The following is a 22,208-nucleotide window of genomic DNA, read 5'->3' as shown; positions in this document are numbered from 1 at the left end:
ACACGAGCCGACAGCCACTCATAATGCGCACGAGGACGCCCATCTTCAGTTTAATATAGCTGTTATTACCGAGAGATGCATCAGTTGAACCGACACACTTGAATGAAGGTACAAAGGATTGTGTTTAGCCAGCATGCTAGTTCACCCTAAGCCAAGGAACAACGGTTAGTCAGCTATTTTGTAATACAGGTAAGCTATTTGCCTTTCTCATTCTGAATTGTAATGTAATTGTAACCCTTTTTGGCTGCTGTGATGTGTGACTCCATGATTTGGCATTGTTAGCAGCCAAACAAACTCGTCAATCTTTAGGGAATTGCGCAAACACTGGTGGCTATCATTATACTGTATATATAGATATGGGCCAGACAGCAACGTCAGTCATGTCAGACAAATAAACACAACTGCATGCAATTTTAAACGACCTCATCATAACCAGGCTTTCTGATGCTGTACTAGAGTACACACATTAAATAGCTGAGTTAATGCCAATCATTTGCTGTCAGTTGATGGGTTTGCCAAAGTACTCTCAGGCTCTAGAAGTCCTTTGCATCAGAGTTTTGCAGATGTGATTTGTTCAGGCAGCCACATCAGTTGGAGGTCTGCATTAGTCAGCTAGAGTCAGAATGTGGACTTATACTGACTCGTTGTCATCGACAACCCTTCACTGAATAATTGTGTGGGTGTGCTTTCAGCAAAACAATGTCAGAGTCAAGTTCACTTTTTTTAATCAGCTCCACAAGGATTTATGGCACTTGTGTGTATCATGTATTTTATATAATGTAAGTTTTTAATGTGTACTGTTCCAGCTTAATGCAAACTTGATGTTAAAGGGGAATCAGACTTATTATCGTTAACTCTAAAAGTAAAACCATAAAGAACTTGACATTTTTTTGTTAATTGAAAAAATAAAATAAAAAAATTATATATATATATATATATATATATATATATATATATATATATATATTTTTGTTGATATAGCTTACGCAAAAAATAAAACAAGTAGATAGAATAGAGAACGCTAGTGTTAGAGGGTCATTTTTTAAATAAATATAAAGAAAACGAGTCAAAAGAATAGAGTACGCTAGTGTTAGATTGTCATTTTCTATAATAAAAAGAAAACAAGTAGATGGAATTGAGAACGCTAGTCCATTTTTTTAAATAAAAAGAAAACAAGTAGTAGAATAGAAATAGAATCGAGAGTGCAAATGTTAGAGGGTCAAGTTTTTTAAATAAATATATAAAAAAGAAAACGGAATAGAAATAGAATAGAGAGTGCAAGTGTTAGAGGTTCATGTATTTTTTTAAACATAAAAAGAAAACGAGTAGATAAAAAAAAAGAAATAGAATAAAGAGTGCAAGTGTTAGAAGGTCAAGGAAGAGATTTCTTTGAAGATGGCTAAGGACTGCTTGGATTGAGTAAAATAACACTGATGGGTATATGTGGCATTTAATGCCTTGAATGTCCTAATTTGTTTCAGTACACACTGAACACAAGTGACGGTCAAGATGCCATGGCCATTTTCTGAGTCTATTAAGAAGCGGGCCTGCAGGTACCTGCTGCATCGATATCTTGGTAATTTCCTCCAGGAGAAGCTCAGTTTGGACCAGCTTAGTCTGGACCTCTATCAAGGCACGGGCTCACTTGCTCAAGTGCCGCTGGACAAATGGGTAAGTGCTGTAGATTTTGTGCTATTGACCCTTTTTTGATTCCAAAATTATACTAGTATGCACCTGACCCAGCTGGACACATAATTAAACTGACATTTGATAAAAAATTTCTTATCGGATTCTTTCACTAATGGAATCTGACATTTCATTACCGGATATAACCGAGAGTGGTTTTCTTAATAGGATTTTCAACCTATCCCCAAGTAATAATCAAAAAAGATGTTTATCCACAGTTTAATGTCTGTGACTTTCATATTTCATGCATTTTCAGTCCCTGAATGAGATCCTGGAGTCTGTGGATGCACCATTTGAGGTGAGTGAGGGCTTCATCCAGGCCATTTCTCTCACTGTGCCATGGGCCTCACTGCTGCAGGACAACTGCGCACTGGAAGTGAGGGGCTTGGAGATGGTGTTCAGGCCAAGACCTCGAATGGGTAGGAAACATCTTTGAAATCGTAATTTTTTTCAGATGACATGCCATAATTTTGATATGTTTAATTGCAGTGCTGTGCATTCTAAAATGTACAGTGTGTGTGTTTATTCTAATTTACAATGTTTACTCTAATATATATTTGATCAGTTTAGTGATATATTTTTCTAATAATTTTTTAGTGATTTTAATAAATTATTTTATAATTCTATATCTTTTTCTTTGTTCATCTTTAAAGTTGAGATGTAAAAAGTAGTGACGGATAATTTATTTTGTTTTGTGATGTACTTCTGAGTGACACAGAATATTGAAAAAGAAAAAAAAATTTTGTCAGGGACTTGGTTCCATCCATCGTTTGATGATTCGATAGAGGGAGATCTGAATGTGAGCTTGTAGTGTTTCGAAGAAAGGGGAGATCTGATTATTACATTTCAATTAAAAAGTACAAAATCAAATATTAAAACAGGAAACATATATATATATATATATATATATATATTAATTGTTCACAATAATATCATTGTTTCTTTAGATAGAAAATTCATAGGGTGATTTTCCATTTGATGTTGAATTTAATGTTGTTTTTGTTCATTGTCAATCTTTTTTTAGCATCAGGCATGGAGCCCATGTGCTGGTCCAGCTTCATGACCAGCAGTATGCAGCTGGCCAAAGAGTGTCTAAGCCAAAGACTCACTGATGATCAGGGAGAGAGCTTGCAACCTCTAGAGGGTCTGGAAAAGTTTGCAGAGACTATTGAGACAGGTATGCCTCTTCCTGTAGACCATAAAATCAATTTAATGTAAGATTTAATTATTTATTGACTGATTGATTGATTGCCTGATTGTTAAATCAGATTTGGTCTTTCAGTGATTTCCTGTCAGTGACTGATCTTTTCCCTGTTCTCTCTGTTAGTGTTGAGAAGAGTCAAGGTCACTTTTGTGGATACTGTTCTGCGGATGGAACACGTTCCTGAAAATTCTAAAACTGGCATTGCCCTTGAACTCCGAATCAATAAGTAAGTTCTAGAGATGTAACTAAATATTTTTGACACTACAATATGATATGTTTTCTTTTGAATCATTACCATGCTGTCCGTACGTTTTGTGATATTTAGGATGGTTTATTTTGATGAGAGTGTGGAGGAGGGCTCCAGTGTCAATATCCATCAGCCCACTACATTTGCACATAAAAACCTCACACTGGAAGGTGCCTATGTGTTCTGGGATGAGTTTTCAGAATCAGCACGTGCCGGCCTCAAATCATCCCCCACTCAAACAGTAAGTATCTGTACTGCTGTAATTAAAAATCATCTTGCACAAGTATAGTAAGTATAGTCGTGCAACCTTAGCCTAACTTGACCCTATAGTAGTGCAATAAATTGAAGTAAAAAAACAATTGTTGCTGTTTAGAGTACAATTGCAAAGCTCGCTAAGACATATATACTTTATACGTTAAAGGAGACTGAACCCAAGCTTTCGCCAAGTTGGAACCCAAAAATCATCTGTGAGCCTCACCCTCAGTTCCCAGAACCTGTGTCTTCCAGTACACTGTTTGAGCCAGTGCAGGTGGGCTGCCTTAGCGGTAAACTGGAGCTGTCCGTGGTTCTGAAGCAAAATGAAGCCATGCCCGGAGCTAAGGTGGGTACATATACAGTACCACACAGTTACAAATATACAGTAGCTTTAATTCTTTCTTTCTATAAAGGTATTGCTCAGATAAGCCTGCCTTCCTTTGTTGAAATGCTAATTCCTTGAGTGAATGTATTCCACTATGTTTGGCACTCATACACTCAAAACGTCAACGCTCATAATGCACTTGTGATTTTGGCACGCACTCCTGTCAATACGACAAAATGTGGGAACAAATGTGGAAGTTCAATCTTTAGCTTTAACAAGTTTTAAGAAAACCCAAATTGATGTGTGTTGCTTTATATTGGCTGACTTTTTCTGACAAATAAACTGGGATATCTGGGTGCAGGCAACATGGAGAAAGTGTACACATTGTTTGCTTTCATATACTAACTACATTGAAACAATGCAAAGCTGGTTGAAAATCAAAATTTATCTGTTATTTGTCCAAGTACATTGTAGGATGACTGTATTTCTGAATGGATTTGTCACAACAAAAAAGGCATGATTTATTTATTTTTAACAATAAAGTGTAATGACTGGTCTGTTCACAGTTGGATATTGATGGGCAGTTTGATTCTCTAATCATGCTGCTTTCACCACAACAAGTTCACCTCCTACTTGACATGTTTGGGGTTTTCTCTAGCTCAGGTGACAATTTGTTCTATTTATATATGATTTTCCCTTAAGGTTTCCTCATTAAATAAAGTCGGCGATAAATGGTTTCCAGTGAATATGACAATTGCTTCTATTAAATTCTTTATATACAGCCGGACAGGAGTGGTCTGCTATAGGAAAGGATAGGAAGAGTCGGCCCATGCAGCAGGAGGATGAGTATCGCCTCCACATGGAGCTCAACCGCTGCCTGAAGAAAGACACCATAACAGTTGCCAATGACCAGGACCTGTTTGAAAGCCAGACCACCAGAACGGTGTCCAGTAGAGGTTAGTTCAGTACGACATATATTTTAATTCTACATTCTGTTTTTGAATCGCTGAATACATGTTTCATTTATTTCTTGTTTGGACAGAGGACGTCTTTTTCTCCATGGCTGATATGGACATGTCACATAGCCTATCATCTCTGCCTCCTCTTGGGGATCCACCCACTGTGGATCTTGATTTGTCTGTAAATAGCAACTACTCTGCCTCCCTGGGGGAGTCGCCATCTGGAAATGTAGCCGTAGATCACCACCTCTCACTTTAACATTGAACTCTGTGTTTTATAATTAGTGTTAAATGATCAGTTATGTCACCATTCATTTGGCTTATTGTGATATTACAAAACATTTTTTGACACATTCCCTAGACTGTGTGGGACGAGTACATGGATGTTCCTAGACAGAAGGAGAAGCAGGCAAATGAGATGCCACATCTTTCCAGAGATTCTCAGCTTACACACAAGTTGCTCCGGCAGACATGTATGTCTCATTATGAGCTTTGATTCATGGTAATTGTTGACACTTATGACTATATTTAATCAATAATAACTCTACCCTATGTGTGATCTCTAGCTCATCCAACTAAAGGCCACTGTGATGAGTCCAGGCCTGAGCTGGTTCTCAGGCTCACAGTGGGCAGTCTCTGCCTGTCTGTCCTCCATATTGATCCCCTCCCACCTCCAGACTCCTCCCGCAGCCGTCTTGCACCAATGGCTTCAGAGTTTTTCCGTATTCTGTCTGTAAATCAACTCCCTCCTGGGAGTTTCCTGCAGTCACGAACTGTCTTTGATGAAGCCTGTCCACATGATCATCTCAGGTAAGCTTTTACTTAGAATTAAATACAGAATAGTATAGAATGGTTGTTTTATGTTTTGTTATAAACCTTCATTCAAATATCGAGAATTAAATTTTAAAGGGGTCATATGATGCTTTTTTAAAGATCATTATTTTGTGTATTTGGTGTAACCGAATATGTTGACATGCTTTAATGTTCAAAAAACACATTATTTTTCAAATACTGTACATTATTGTAGGTCCTCTATGCCCCGCCTCTCTCAAACGCTTTGTTTTCTACAAAGTCCCTCCTTCCGACAAGCACAGTCTGCTCTGATTGGCCAACTGACCCAGTGAATTGTGATTGGCCGAACACCGCAAGCACTCGTCGGAAATGTAACGCCCCTTACCCTAATCGCGAGCTTCAGCTTTCAAAATAAATGTAAAGACATTAAATAATGTCATTAGTTTGAGTTACTGAAACCACGCCTTCTTTCTTTGCCTGCACATTTGGGTGGCATTATGCAAATATTTCCACATAGTGACGTAGATATGTGGGGGCGTGTTAGAACGAGCCGATTTAGGGGGGACAGCGATAACTTTGTAATCAGTCTTTAATGCCCTTATTGCGCTCCACTGACCGAGAAATCTGAATCTTTTAACTGGTCTAGAGGAAATGTCGTTTAGTAGAATAACAATGAAAAGCAACATATAAAGTCACATATCCTAAGGAGAGCATGAAAAAAAAAGGACTTAAGACAGAGCCTTGAGGAACTCCATACTTAACCTATGCTTTTTTGTATTTTAAGGTGCCATTGAAGACAACAGAAAATGTAAAATGCATTTTTCTTTATCTTCAGGTTCATTGGTCAGGGATTAGAGGTGACATACGAGCACTGTCAAGGCTCCAGTGTACGTACGTTAAACACGGATCTCTCTCTGAGCCAGGTGGAGCTTTTGGAATGCCTGTACTCTACTGACAGTCCCACTACACAGAGTGGAGCCCAGTACACAGAGGTGTTTTTTTGTCTGTTAACAAACATTTTATGTGCACCGAATAGTTCTCTTACATAATAATGATGATCTTTGTCTCTTGTGTCAAACATTAGCTTCTTACGTTCGATGTCTCAGCCAGTAGTGATTCTCCTCCTCCTGTATGCCTACATTTACTCTACAAATTAACAGAACGCAGAGGCCCGCAGGTAACTTCCTGAAATATTGTGTCTTGCATGGTGCTGATGAGAGTACATTCTCATACTACAGTCAATGACCATTTGATTATGTCCTTGACTGGACCAACTATATGATGTTTTACTAGTTAAATTAATCATTTGATTTTTAAACTTTTATTTGTACTCCAAATGACAGTTTGAGTCACTTGCAAACAGTAAACTTGATACAACTTTTTTTTTCTTCAGGGCGGGCAGGTACGTCTAAGTACTATACCTCGTAAGGCAGAATTGCAGGTGGAGCTGGGTAAAGTGCGCTCAGAGTGTGACGTCAGCATTGTGGACAGGCTCAACTCTCTACTCCAGCCTCAGAAACTGGTTACCACAGAGATGATGGCATCTCACATGTATACCTCCTACAACAAACATGTCAGTTTGGTGAGAAACTTTAGCGACTATTTCTCTGTACTTATTTAACTTAATTTTCATTTACCTTTGTCACTTTGCATCTTATTGTGGTTGTGTGTTTTCCTCACAAGCACAAGGCCTTTGCAGAGGTCTTCCTGGATGATAGTCGTACCCCAGCACACTGCCATGTGTCTATGTCAATAAATGCACCTCTACTGGTGCTAGTGGTGCGGTTCCCGATCCCAGACCTGCGCTCGGATCAGGAGAGGGGCCCCTGGTTTAAAAAGTCCCTGCAGAAAGAGCTGCTGCAGCTGGAGCTGGAAGATCTGGAGCTCAAGACAGAGTTCACAGGAGGAAACTCATCAGAGCAGACTAAGATGGAGCTCACTTTCAAAGAGCTCAATGGTACTCATTTATAGACAGAGTTATCCTGATCAAGGCATAAAAATAATCTTTGCATTTTCAGTTAATTCTAAGAGACAAGGAAACTGGCTGATAGATTTTGAATGAGTTTAAAATGTTCCTCTGCAGTCATCCAAAATATACAAGATGCAGAGAAACTTTTATACTCTTTGTTTTACTTCTTTTCTAAAAAAAAAAAGAGTAATCCATAATTTACAGTATAATGGCACCAGTGGATTATTTAGTAGATGCAAAAAAAGAAAAAGCTAATTCCGTATGCAAAAAAGCAAGACAGACTAATAATAGCAATTCAAATATTATTTTTTAGAAACATTAATATGTAAATATGAACAATTATGTTATTATATATTGAAAAAATTTTTTATTCGATTTCCAAGCAAAGCTTTTGACTTTTTTACATTTTCATTTTTTTACACAGTTAATCATACAACATGTTTTCTGTTACACTAGGATCATTCCAAGAAGACAAAGATCACCCCGCAGCCAGGTTCTTACGAGTAGCAAACACCATGGAGGAGGACATGACATCTTCCGACTGTGGCAAATTTGACTGGCCCAGGTATAATATATTCTCTGTATCCTTTTTTTTTTATGGCCATTCTATGGATCTTTATTGATAAAATTCATCCCGATACAGAAACTAGAATATGTTCTGCTTGATACCCATTCAGAGTGGTTCTGAAGGTGAACCCCATGGCTGTACGCTCCATCTTAGAGCGTGTAACAGCCGAGGAAGAGGAGGAAGAAGCGGACGATCACTCACAAGAGGAAGAGGAAGAGGAAGAGGAAGAAGGAGCCGCCCACTCCCTGAAAGATGTGTGTGATTTTGGCAAACCTGAGCCATCCCCCTTTTCCTCACGCCGTGTCATGTATGAGAATGAGGAGGTATAGAGATTTTCATTGTCTCATATGAGTGACCATTTTATAAATTATCAGTTGTGATTAATTATGGGTAATAACTTTGCGCCTCATGCAGATGGTCATCCCAGGAGACGTGGTGGAGATGACGGAATTCCAGGAGAAAACCATGAGCAACTCCCTCTATATCCTTGAGCTGCTTTTCCCCAATGTGCAGCTCTCTTTGCCCAATAAAGGCTTTTATGAAAAACTACACAACAGGTAATTAATGCATGAGGAGTCACAGTTTATAAATCTACATATACATCATTACATTTCAGCTGTAATGGGCTCTTTTTTTTTTTTTTTAGGATTAATAACGACCTGCTACTATGGGAGCCCACTGCTCCATCTCCAGTAGAGACAGTGGAGAACATCCCATATGGGGTGGGTCTGTCTGTAGCCAGTCAACTCATTAACACCTACAGTAAAGACAGCTTCAGTCAGTTCAGATCTACTGGCCCAGAGGGTAAAGATCCTTTCCCCTTCTGCTCACTTGAATATTTAATATCAGACTAGAAAAGCATGAACATACTTGTTGATACTCCTGCCAGAACTCTGTTTTAGAAAGATTTTTTCAATTTTTAATTTCTTAATAGACAATTCACATCCTGTGTCTGTTGGTCTTTTGTTCTGGTTTCTTCACATAATGTGTGTGAAGAGGAGGAGAGTGGTTCTGAGGAAGAAATCCTACAATATTACACTCCTGCTGAACTGGGCTACAGGAATAGAAGGAAGAAAAGGAGTAAGATGCAGCCTAAGAATTCTCAGAGCCTCTTTTCCATCATCCTGTCTGTTAACCATGGCCTGCTGGCTCTGCACACACAGCTAAAGGTATTACATCAGTATTCTAAAGATAGTGCTTTAATATTGAGTCAGTATCTAGTAAGGGTTACATAGTCTTATGTAATGAATGCCAATACTTCCAGCAGGATGATAATAGTGTATCACCAAAAAAACACGGTGAATTTTGGATGGAAGTAAAAAACGGGACGCTGTTTGGTGTGACGCAGCATGAAGGCTTCAAAGACCAGCATTATGTCTGCTTCCACACGTCTCAGGCCTGCCTGTATCACAATGGTAAACAAAAAATAGTTTTTGTTGTTTTGCCTGTTAATTTTCAGTTTTGTTATATGATGGTCTGTAAGATTTCTGGCTATATTATTGTTAATTGTGTAAACAGAAATCTATGGTCCACTTTAGTGCATAAGATTAAAATATATATATATATATATATATATATCACTAAAGCTCATATTTAAGTTAATATGCATGTATTTTTAAAAAAAATGTTGGTGTTTGTTTCATAACATCATGGTGTATTTATTTTCTCAGGCACAGTGGATGGAGATGCCCCTGAGTGGAGTGTCAATCTGCCCTGCAGGACACGTCCTCATTGGCTGGAGCCTGTGATGTACGCATCTGAATCTGCCCCAGAGAGGGCATCTCCCTCTGAAGGGCTCAGTTTGGAGCCCCACAGCATGCTGTCTGTCGCTGTTAAAATTTCCTCCCACAACACCGAGCGCAATGTCAAGGTAAACCAAATTATTGCCAGAGATAAATGCTGTTCAAAACAATATACCGTTTAACACTTTTAAGTCAGTAAGATTTAAAGATTAACATTTTTTTAAAGATAAAAAAATTAACTTTTATTCAGGGTGCATTACATTTATTATTTATTCATCAAAGAATGCGGAAAAGAAATATTAGCACAACTGTTTTCAAAATTGATAATGATTAGAAATGTTTCTTGAGCAGCAAATCAACCTATTAGAATGATTTCCAAAGGACCATGTGACACTATAGACTGGAGAAATGGCTGCTGAACATACAGCTTTGCCATCACTAGAATTAATTCCATTTTAAAATGTGTTCAAATAGAAAACAGGTATATGTCATTTTTCACAGTATTGCTGTTTTACTGTATTTTGGTTCAAATAAATGCTGCCTTGGTGTGCACAAGAAACCTTTTTCAAAAACATTAAACATTTTCTGTCCTGTTTGTGTTATTAAACTTGTAACGGTATCCGTTACACGTCTTCCGGTATTTTCAGGAGTTTCTCATAGCCATTGGCATGAGGGGAGTTACACTGGAGCACAGAGTCGTGTCTTCAAGTCTGGGATGGTATGACCAGGTAATAAAATATATATTAAAAAACCTCATGCAAACCACATGAAATAAAAGCGCCTTTTAAAATGGGCTTGTGGGCATCTCAAAAAGGTGTAATGATAAATGAGAGTTGTTGAACCAGCTGACTTGTAGTTCATTTGTATGTGCTAAACATTACTGGTTGTCTTTCTCCTGTAGATGGTCGACTTTCTAAATGTGTCAGATGAGCCGGTGCTTGGGTACACACCCCCATCATCTGTATCCACCCTCCACCTGCATCTATGGAGCTGCTCCCTGGATTACAGGTGATACATTTAGCTAGATTCTAGCATAACCTTTACATCTATTTAGTATTTAAAGAGATAAATTTGGACTCTCACAATGGATACATTTCATTGCATTTCATTCAAGTGGTATCTGCAAACAAATGAAGCTCAGAACTAACTTCACCAATAACATTTTGTCTAATTTTGAACAGCATACTTGATTTTTGTTTACAACATAGTAAACGTAGCTGTAAAAGGTGTTTGTGAAGTCTTTGTTTTAAATAAATACAACTTGGTTTAGTTATTATTAGATGTTAATTTGTTAGTATTCAATCCTCAATCCCTATGCACAGAATGTAGTTGTTCTAATACGTGTTTGTGCTAATTTGGATCTAAGAAACTTTTTTTTGTTTTCTAGGCCTTTGTATTTACCTGTGAGATCTCTGCTGACCGTGGAGACCTTCAGCATCTCCAGCAGTGTGTCTTTAGATCATTCTTCCTCCAGTCTGAGGTAAAAGCTTAAATTGAATAAATTCTAGGGCTGAGCGATAAAGCTAAAAAATGTATCAACGATATAATGTTTCATATCGTTCGGTATGGATAATTATTTGCATTTTTTATAACCTTTTTTAAAACAAAAAGCAATAGAATTTTTTTTTTTTAATTTAACCACTGTATTTATAATAAACACAATTTATTGAGACAAACAAACATATTTTTTGTTTTAACAATCAAACACAATAAAAATTAAACATATCTAATTTCTAATGTTTTATATGCAGATTAAATAGGTCTAATTGTCTCCCGAGGCCACAGGAGGGCGCATTGAGCAAAATTATGCAGCACATTTAAATTGTCAACGCAAGGAAGTAACTCTATAAAAACGTGCATTACGTCTAAATTAACTCATACAAATCAAATATAATTTCATAGTCTGCAGTGATCCTCTGGAAAGGTCCTTGCCCCACCCCCTTGTGGCTGCTGATTGGTGACGTGTGAACAGTGGCTCTCGCCCCCCCCTCGCAGGTTCAAACTCTTGGCTGAGGGGGTGGGCCATTTCATTCAAGTGGTATCTGCAAACAAATGAAGCTCAGAACTAACTTCACCAATAACATTTTGTCTAATTTTGAACAGCATACTTGATTTTTGTTTACAACATAGTAAACGTAGCTGTAAAAGGTGTTTGTGAAGTCTTTGTTTTAAATAAATACAACTTGGTTTAGTTATTATTAGATGTTAATTTGTTAGTATTCAATCCTCAATCCCTATGCACAGAATGTAGTTGTTCTAATACGTGTTTGTGCTAATTTGGATCTAAGAAACTTTTTTTTGTTTTCTAGGCCTTTGTATTTACCTGTGAGATCTCTGCTGACCGTGGAGACCTTCAGCATCTCCAGCAGTGTGTCTTTAGATCATTCTTCCTCCAGTCTGAGGTAAAAGCTTAAATTGAATAAATTCTAGGGCTGAGCGATAAAGCTAAAAAATGTATCAACGATATAATGTTTCATATCGTTCGGTATGGATAATTATTTGCATTTTTTATAACCTTTTTTAAAACAAAAAGCAATAGAATTTTTTTTTTTTAATTTAACCACTGTATTTATAATAAACACAATTTATTGAGACAAACAAACATATTTTTTGTTTTAACAATCAAACACAATAAAAATTAAACATATCTAATTTCTAATGTTTTATATGCAGATTAAATAGGTCTAATTGTCTCCCGAGGCCACAGGAGGGCGCATTGAGCAAAATTATGCAGCACATTTAAATTGTCAACGCAAGGAAGTAACTCTATAAAAACGTGCATTACGTCTAAATTAACTCATACAAATCAAATATAATTTCATAAATTGCATAAACAATTATGAACAAAACAGCGTTGCATTGCTTAATACAAAGAGCTGAAGCGCCATTCACACAGACTGCATTAAAAAAACATATGAGACGCAGTGAAAAGGAATAAACCTCCACAAATTCGTGACGTGTTTTCTAAAAGTTTAAACCGTTTTAGCTTTGCATGGCTTTCTATAAATCTCTTCTGTGAGACGTGAGTGCAGCAGTCATATTTGTCCATCTAAGAAATGCGCTGAATATGCGTTCTGTGTGAATGGCGTGGTTTCGGTTTTAACCCATTCAAGATCTCCGCATTGAGCTTCTATATTTCTCTAATATTTCAAATGACTAACGCAGCAGCGGCGCGTCTCATGGGCTAGGCCAGGGATCCTCAAATCTGGCCCACGAGATCCACTTTCCTGCAGAGTTTAGCTCTAACCCTAATCAAACACACCTGAGCATGCTAATAAATGTCTTCAGGATCATTAGAAAATCACAGGTAGCTGAGTTTGATCAGGGTTGGAGCTAAACTCTGCAGCGCATTGGACCTCCAGGGCAAGATTTGAGGAACCCTGGGCTAGACTAACAAAACATTAAAATGCAACAACGTCACTTACATCATCAACGCATCTCACGCGCCACTGACGCTCCCTGATGCACACCTAACATTCAAATGCAAATGTTTATTTTAAATTCGACTAATATTCATTCTTTATTCACAATCTCCTCATCACAGGCAGGCACAGCACTCATTTCAGCATGTGTTCGTGTTTGTGCGTGCTGTCTGCGTCACTCATAGTACATGCCTATATCGTGCGCTATATCAAAAAAAAAAATTCCTATCGATATCGAAGAAGGTGTACCACCAATAAATATCGATATCGTTTTATCGCCCAGGCCTAATAAGTTCTATAGATTTTTTTTCTTTCTGTAACTGAACATGTCCTAGTTACTTTTCTCTCACACTTTTTTTTTTTTTTTTTTTTTTTCCCTTACAGAATCATTTTAGATGACGCTGCATTGTTTCTGTCTGACAAGATCAATGCTGTGTCTGTTAATCTGGCACGAGGTGAGGAGTCATGCACATCAGTGCAGTCTCAGAATATGTCTACCAAGGATGCTGGTTTAATTTCTTATTCTTGTGTCTTCAGACTATGTCCAGGTGGTTGATATGGGGACTCTGGAATTGAGGATCACAGCAGTGAAACCAGGACAAGATGGCAAAATGGTATGAAAGTCTTCTTTCAAAAGGTTGTCTACTCTCTGACACAGAATGTCCCAGTTATTTATCTTGTGCCATTTATGTCTCTTTAGACAGAGCCAAGGTTTGAGTTGCGTTGCTCAAGTGATGTTATTCACATTCGCACCTGTGCAGACTCCTGTGCCGCTCTCATGAATCTTATTCAGTACATAGCCAGCTATGGAGATCTACTGCCCCCTTCTGGACTGGAGGCTAAACGCAGACGTACTAAACAATGGGTGAAGGTCTGTTTGATTGAAAAAATTTTCTGTGAGTTTCTTAATAACAATTACAATGAGACATACAGTTATGCTTAATATTTAAAGTCAGACTAGCAAAGTAATGATTATCAGACAACCGTGACAAATGTTTTGATAGTTCTTGTGTTGTTATTAGCACATTTGAGCTATTGTTAGTGGGTGAGTCAAAACAAAGATTTTTAATGATTGCCAGACTGAAGCAGCGAGTCGCCCACCAGCTCAGGCACCTTTGCTTCCTGAAGCGGAGCAGCAGATTCTTCAGGATCTGATGAGTGATGCTATGGAAGAGACAGACAGCCTACAGAGTCATATGCTGCAACAGAACGGTCAGACTCTGCTCTGTTTTGATTCTTTCATTTATCTTCCAAAACTTTTCAGTCTAGCACTTGTTTTAAAATCCTACATTAAACGTGTGATTTCATTTTAAAATCTATTGTTTTGTTGCAGTGAAAAGTTACAACCATCTAATTCGTTTCCATTATAACTTAAATATATAATTTAAAATGATATAATATGTAAAAACCCCCACCCCCCTCCAGCTGGTCCGTGAAAATATTTTCAAAACGTAACCAGTCCGTGGTGTAAAAAAAAGGTTGGAGACCCCTGAAAAAGTATTTTTTTATAATTACAAAAGCACATAAAATTACAAAAACTAAAATGAAAATATAAAAATAAAAGGTTTTTTAAAATATTGATAAATACTATAATAATCTAAAAATAACACTTTTCACATTTGAATCTACCTGTCTTGTATAGGTGTGAATGAAGACCATTCACATGATCATGAGCAGCCCCATTCTGATCTCTTCCTTTTCCCCGATGAGAGTGGAAACCTGGGGCAGGAACCAAGTCCCACTTACCCAGTCCTGCACTCCCCACTCATCTCTCCTCCTGCCCCCTCTTTACTCCACGACACTGATGACTTCTGCATCCTGGACACGCCGGGCTCCAGAGTACTGGTGAGCTCTTCACAAGCAGAGAGCATTTACGCAAAGTTAAAGCATTACAGATGCGCTACTCTTATTCTTTTAAAGCCAACCAATACCTTTGTGTTAGGAACTGAGTGAATTTTAAGACATAAGTTAAATTTTTGAATGAACTGTTACTTAAAATGAAAATCTTAGTGTATGCATTACTTAAAGTGTTTTGTCTGCTAGGAAAAGGATGAGGAGCCTGTGGTAAAGAAGCTGATCTCTGAACCCATCCTTGTGAGGGAAGAACATTTCAGTGTCCCTCTGGAGGGCAGCAGCTCTAATAGGGGTCCACTTCACTTCCCTGTGCCGGAAATCAGATACCTGGTCAAAGAGATCTCTGTAGTGTGGCACCTCTATGGAGGAAAAGACTTTGGTGGTGGCGCACTGTCCTCATCACCAGCTCGCAGTCGAGGGTACAAATTTGGAGTTGGGCCACTCCTGATTCATGCGTCTTATAAAAACTGTATGTTATAAGTGTGTATTAAGAGAGCATGTTTGTGTGTGTGTGTGTGTAGGTGCACTCCTCACAGCTCTCCATCACAGACTCCTGTCAAACAGGTGAGAAGAGGCTCCCGTGCTGGAGGAGGATGGGGCAGAAACCCTGATATTCTGATGGAGATTCAACTCAGTAAGGTCAGAGAAACATTTTTACCATTGTAATCATCAGCCTGTATACACAATATATTAACTTTGTTCAGTGTTATTTTAGTATCATTTATATACTACTATTATAGTTTTTATTAATATTTTGATAGTTTTTTTTATAATTTGTATTAGTTAATTTTCTAAATAGTGTAAATTTTTCTAAAATTCTAATAGTATACCATTTTTATTTCAGGTTTAGTTTGTCATTTTAATCATCTCTCTGCCTACACAATATATGAATTTTGTTTAGTGCTATTTTTTCATTATTTATATAGTACTTTTGTATTTTCAGTTTAAATTTCCATTTGTTTCATTGTAAGTATTTTTATGTGCTTTTGTCATTTGTATACGTTTTTATTAGTTATTTAATAGTTTTCATTTATTTATTTCAGTTTGTTTTCAGTTAAAATTTCAGTACTTATTTCAATTAGTTGCGAAGGCATCAATTCAATTCATTTAGTTTAAGTTTTTCATTCAATGTCCCTTTTATTTTTCAGCTTTATTTAAACGAACAACTGTTTTTAATCGTTTTTTTTTTATTATTTGAATGATATCAACTTTTTTTGTTAGAATATTCAGTAATAAACCATCTAATAATCCAGTTTAGTAAACTCAAATACTCTACGATCCTTCATGTCTTATATTAGGTGCGGTTCCAGCATGAGGTGTACCCTCAGGCTCCAGAGACGGGGGTTTTGACGGAGCAGCCGGTGTCCAGACAGGTGTTTTCAGTGCAGGATCTGGAGATACGAGACAGGCTGGCCTCTTCCATGATGAACAAGTTCCTCTATCTATACTCCAGTAAAGAGATGCCCAGGAAAGCTCACTCCAACATGGTACAATCAAATACACTGACAGATATTGATGTACATAATCTACAGGTGGTCTGTATGGATTCTAAAGTACAAAATGATGTTGTCTGAAATGGGCATGTGCTGTTTGTTGTATGCCAGTTGACTGTCAGAGCCCTGCACATGTGTCCAGAAGCTGGACAGGCGCCTCAGGAGTGCTGTCTACGTGTGTCACTAATGCCCCTCCGGCTAAACATCGATCAGGTACAGAACAAAACTCTTCAACAACTCACCTTATTTCATACTTTTAAAAGCATAGTTTAAACTGATGACTATATGTCAGGAGGCCCTAATTTTTATTTATTTTTTATAATGTATAGGATGCGTTGTTCTTCCTGAAGGACTTCTTCACCAGTCTGGCAGCAGAAGTTGAACTGTTTTCCCCACCAGAGCAGGAAGGTAACAATCAGTATGCAAAATATTCTGAAACATTGTTCCAAACTCTGCTGCATTCTCCTCATGTCATAATTACTGTAACTACTAGCTGTTCATGTCCATGGACTTGAATTTATATGTTTCTGTGGCAACACTATTAATTCCAAAATGAATCTGTGTAACCTGATTAATCAACAGACAAAACCACAATACAAAAAGTAACAAATATAGTTATGCAGATCCATTATTAATAAACTTGTAGTTGTTTAGCACCTGTGTTGCATACATTAAACTGAACTGCCATTTTAAGTGTTTCATCATGAAGCTCTCAAAAAATTCAAAGTTTATAATTTGTAATCACTAGTTCTACGAATGCATTTTACAATTCAGAGTCATGTAATTATGGCAATTCTGACATGGGTAGAATGCACCTATAGAAAGCTAAATGATTTCAAGAAAAGTCAACTGTCTGCATACTGATAAGCATAGATACAAAAAAATCAACTGAATTAAAAATTTTATATTTTACCCAACACTTAGTTATTAGATTATCATTTTGTTCACAAAGCATATGCTGCTTACATTAAACTACGTTGAAATAATTTGTTGAGTTGGCCAAGTGTTTTTCCTATGCACTTCTCACGAGGAGCGCTGTTTGTTTGATGCTCCTGTGTAGGCAGTAGGCAGCAAGGCTGCTCACTAGATCTTGCAACACATATTGTTTGCTGCAAGCAGTTGTTTCATCTGTGTAACTACTTATTGATCTGTGTTGTAGCGTTCTGTGTGTCAGTAAAGAAGCCTCCTGTCCCTGAGGTTTCTTGCAATTTTTCCAAGTACAACGGTGCAGCGGGACAAGAGCCTGCACCCATCATCTCAGTGCCAACACAAAACCGCGCCAGTCCAAGCCTCGTCCGCACCTGCAGCCAAGACAGCACTGCTGAGACAGACACTGCCTCCACGTCTTTCACCGACCAGCCCATATTCTTCAGGTGTGTGAGAGGAAGTGAGAGTGTTCTTAACCATCTGCATCCATCCACAACAGGGGTGTCCAGTCCTGCCACTTTCCTCCAGAGTTTAGCTCCTAAATACCTGCCTGAAAGTTTTTAGTGATCCTGGAGGCCTTATTTAGCTGGTTCAGATGGGTTTAATTGGGTCTACAACTAAGCTATGCTGCAATGTGACCCTCCAGATGCAGGATTGGACACCCCTGATCTACAGCAATCTACATTTTAATATTTCAGATTCTCTAGGTATAAGTTAATCAATAACTGCAAACCAGAATTTATTTACATGTAATGTTTCCCAGAGAGTTCCGATTCACTTCAGAGGTGCCAATTCGGTTAGACTACCATGGAAAACACATGGCCATGGAGCAGGTGAGCAATCCAGAGAATCCAAAAATGTCAAAAAAATCTATTTTTTCTTTTTGATAAACATATTTCATTCAGCATTTATTCCTTATGTAAAAACACTTACGCCAAATGTATTTTATATCACATTATTTCAATATGTTAGATTTGAGAATTATGTAACAAGTACAGTGAAATGATATATTAGCAATGATTAGTCAGAAAAACTATGTTGTTCTGTTTTACTGCATGCAGAAATTAAAATACAGTAGTATGAATGATGGACTGAATCAAAAAAAAAAAATTCTCTTGGCTTTGAAAACTGAACTGTATTTTAATCTAAAAAAAGGGTGCAGTAACAGATATTTTGCTACAAATCAAGCTTGTAGATTTAACTTGCTCTTAGTTAATGTTCAATAAAAGCATTATTATTATGATATGTGGTTATAATGTGTGTCTTATTCCTCAGGGCACATTTGCTGGTATTGTGATTGGACTGACACAACTGAACTGTTCAGAGCTTAAATTACGGCGTCTGTGTTACAGACAAGGGTAGGAAAAAATATATGGCGTTTCATAAAATTCTTCACCTCACAAATCTATATGAGCCAGTTTATTCAAGATTTTATTTTATTTTTTCAGATTACTGGGTGTTGATAAGCTCTTTTCATATGCTATCAATGAGTGGTTGAATGACATAAAGAAGAACCAGTTGCCGGGGCTTCTGGGAGGCGTGGGGCCCATTCATTCCCTGGTGCAGCTAGGTTAGCAAAACACATTCTTACACACATTCAGAGCTGGGTAGTAACTGATTACATGTAATCAGATTCCAGAAATTAAGTACTTGCAATGATATTAAATTACATTTTAAGATACTCTTAATCAGACTACAGTTACTTTTTAATTGATTACATTTTATTCACACAATAGCAATAAATTATTCATAATTATTATTAATTATTCATCTTTTAAATGTTCCTTTCTAAAATAGTCTACTGCTTATATACATTCAGAAAGTTGTCAAGTTTTGTGGACACTCACACAAAGACCAATCATTAGTCAGTTGGCTACACAGCATTTGACCAATGGATTTACAAAAATCATTTCAGCTTTCAGAAGTGTTTGAACATTGCTTCAACTACTGATGAACACATTCATTTTTATTTGAATTATTTGTCTTTCAAACACGTAAATAAGAAATAACACGAATTTGTGCATTTTTATATGTAATGCAGGCGTTGCATTCCTAAATTTTTTGTCATCTGAACATCTTTCACCTAATATATTTACTTGATTTTAAAATACATATTTTAATTAAGTATCGCATTTGTATGTTCACGGTTCTCTGTTGGTTAATGGTCACATGACATGCAGGTAAACAAATAAAACATTTTTTTGTAAGCGTTTTATTTTGATTGATGTTATTTTAAAATGACTTATTTTGATTTTACATTTTTATGATTTAATTAATTATTAGCTTTTCATTAAACTCACAAAGCTCCTGCAGTTAATTTGCGAACCTTGACATAGCGTTGTGTTTAATGCACTTCATGTTTTAATTACAATGAGTGTAATATATTTTCTTACTCTTTGTATTTTTATATCAATAAAGTACAAGATTATCCTTTTTAAATCAATGTGATAAACGACTCAAAAGTAATCAAAAAGTAGTCTGATTACATTACGCAAAATGTGGAAATGACAGTTTTTGTCATAGAAATTGTAGTCCGTAACTGATTCCAAATTACAAGTAATCTACCCAGCTCTGCACACATTGTTTTATCTACTGTACTTCTGTTATAAAGGGCTATTGGCCAAATATTGATATTGATGTCTCTGAAAAGTGCCAGCTTTATTTACAGTGGGTACGGAAAGTATTCAGACCCCCTTAATTTTTTCACTCTTTATTATATTGCAGCCATTTGCTAAAATCATTTAAGTTAATTTTTTTTCCTCATTAATGTACACACAGCACCCCATATTGACAGAAAAACACAGAATTGTTGACATTTTTGCAGATTTATTAAAAAAGAAAAACTGAAATATCACATGGTCCTAAGTATTCAGACCCTTTGCTCAGTATTTAGTAGAAGCACCCTTTTGATCGAATACAGCTGATTTTAGCAAATGGGTGCAATATAACAAAGAGTGAAAAATTTAAGGGGGTCTGAATACTTTCCGTACCCACTGTATATGTCAGTGTTAAGCAGTGTTTTCCTCGGTTGCTGCTTCAGTTCAGGGTTTTAGGGATCTAGTTTGGCTGCCCATTGAGCAGTACCGTAAAGATGGAAGAATAGTGCGTGGTTTTCAGCGGGGCACGGCCTCCTTCGGAACCTCCACCGCAATGGCAGCTCTGGAGCTCACCAATCGGATGGTGCGAACAATACAGGTAAAATGATTCCTCTGCAGCAATACAAATAATTGCTAAAGTGTCTCAGAAACAGGCAGCTTGTACAACTTTTTAGGGTATTCATCCCATTTTCATCAACATAGATACATTAATCATACTGATGACATAAAAAATGCATTTGCTCTACTTGTGTGCAAATGATTTCTGATCATTTCTACATGCTTCGTGTAGGCTGCTGCTGAAACAGCTTACGACATGGTTTCTCCAGTGCCAGATGAGAAAGAATGCAAAAAGATTAAGCGGTACTCGCATTACTGTCTGGCCCATCAGCCAGTGGACCTGAGAGAGGGGGTGGCCAAGGCATACAGCGTAGTAAAAGAGGTATGAGCACTTTGTGTCCTAGTCATAATATATATTTGGGCCCTGTACGCTTAATCCTAGCAAGCATGAAATTGATTTACTTTCTTAATGCATGTTCCCAATTGCACAATCCTCAACATTTTCAATAATACCACTCTGAAATGCTTCACAGAATTGTAATTTTAGAATGAGCTAGCTCTTTAAGAGTGACTGACATGTGGTATATATTGATATGTTTATATAAAGAGTTTCTATGCACTGTGTGTTTGTAGGGCATTACTGACACAGCCCTGACCATTTATGACACTGCGACACGCGAGCACGAGCAGAGGGGCATGACCGGCGCTGTGGGCGGAGTCCTGCGACAGCTTCCTCCAGCTGTTGTTAAACCTCTTATCGTTGCCACAGAAGCAACATCCAATGTGCTGGGCGGCATGAGGAACCAGATTCACCCAGATGCACGTCAAGAAGAGTCTCAGAAATGGCGTTTAGGGGAAGAGTGAGCTATGTTCTCTGAAATTTACTCTGGTGGCCTGCATTACATCAGAATCGATATTCATACTTGCCTGTCAGCCAAAAATATGTGTGCTGGCTTTGTTTTATTAGTGTGCAATGCCCGTCAAGATTGTTTTGCTGCTTATACTTTTGTTTAAAGCGGTCTTGGTGTCTCCGTGGCAGACAACTAGAGGCTGTGGTAGCAGAAGTCTAATCCCCAAATGAAGTATCAGAGGAAGACTGGAGCTTTTTTCTCAGCAGCACTTGTGCTTGACATTTACTGTAACTGGAGTCATGGAGTCTTGTATCTCAAAGCCGCAGAACTGGAGACGCACAGCTCCTGCTGGAGTAGATTTAACTAGATTTGTCTTTTCTTACCCCACTATCAAACGTCCTTGTAGTGCCTTCATGTCATAGTTTAATAATATCATATGATCATCTGGTTTAGGAATGAGATTGTGTAGTGTCTTGTGGGGAACATGATTACTGCACCATGGGTTTTTCACATGATCTGACTTGTGCTGGTTATGTCATGATATCCTATGTTGGATGCAAGGGTGAATCTTATGAAGAAAAGTCAGGGTCATATTTCACCCCAAAATCAGTAGGGAAAAAATTGCATTGTGCATAAAGAAAATTAAACTTATTTAAGGACCGTTGCTTTTTTTTGTGTTGTTTTAATACCTCCTCATACATTCTCAATACTGTCATTTAAGAGAAAAAGGCTCATTCTTTTTATAATGTTACAAAAATT

General features: G+C 37.4%; 1 protein-coding gene across 2 annotated transcripts; it reads left to right on the top strand.

Moving 5' to 3' along the window:
- The first annotated feature begins 39 nt into the window (after positions 1–39).
- On the top strand, positions 40–22,205 carry LOC107586818 (autophagy-related protein 2 homolog B). 2 transcript variants are annotated; one of them, XM_016274352.1, is made up of 43 exons: positions 40–189; positions 1,482–1,671; positions 1,943–2,105; positions 2,711–2,863; positions 3,014–3,116; positions 3,216–3,378; positions 3,559–3,738; positions 4,284–4,380; positions 4,500–4,673; positions 4,760–4,911; positions 5,038–5,149; positions 5,243–5,486; positions 6,304–6,460; positions 6,553–6,645; positions 6,862–7,050; positions 7,152–7,425; positions 7,894–8,002; positions 8,115–8,328; positions 8,420–8,562; positions 8,652–8,809; positions 9,002–9,174; positions 9,273–9,420; positions 9,676–9,875; positions 10,395–10,475; positions 10,649–10,755; positions 11,135–11,227; positions 13,554–13,624; positions 13,707–13,783; positions 13,870–14,040; positions 14,249–14,381; positions 14,812–15,014; positions 15,213–15,442; positions 15,545–15,662; positions 16,322–16,510; positions 16,628–16,729; positions 16,846–16,924; positions 17,676–17,889; positions 18,207–18,276; positions 18,719–18,801; positions 18,892–19,013; positions 20,484–20,638; positions 20,831–20,980; positions 21,232–22,205. In XM_016274352.1, the coding sequence occupies exons 2-43, from the start codon at positions 1,510–1,512 to the stop codon at positions 21,460–21,462; spliced, it is 6,240 nt and encodes a 2,079-aa protein (XP_016129838.1). In that variant the 5' UTR covers positions 40–189; positions 1,482–1,509; the 3' UTR covers positions 21,463–22,205. The 2 variants fall into 2 exon arrangements, with proteins under 2 accessions (XP_016129838.1, XP_016129837.1); XM_016274351.1 differs by having other exon boundaries at positions 9,270–9,420.
- Positions 22,206–22,208: the final 3 nt, after the last annotated feature.

The sequence above is a fragment of the Sinocyclocheilus grahami genome, unplaced genomic scaffold (genome assembly GCF_001515645.1).
Source record: "Sinocyclocheilus grahami isolate Dianchi unplaced genomic scaffold, SAMN03320097.WGS_v1.1 scaffold86.1, whole genome shotgun sequence".
In the NCBI taxonomy this organism is placed as follows: Eukaryota; Metazoa; Chordata; class Actinopteri; order Cypriniformes; family Cyprinidae; genus Sinocyclocheilus; species Sinocyclocheilus grahami.
This window is presented reverse-complemented; position numbering and strand designations above follow the sequence as displayed.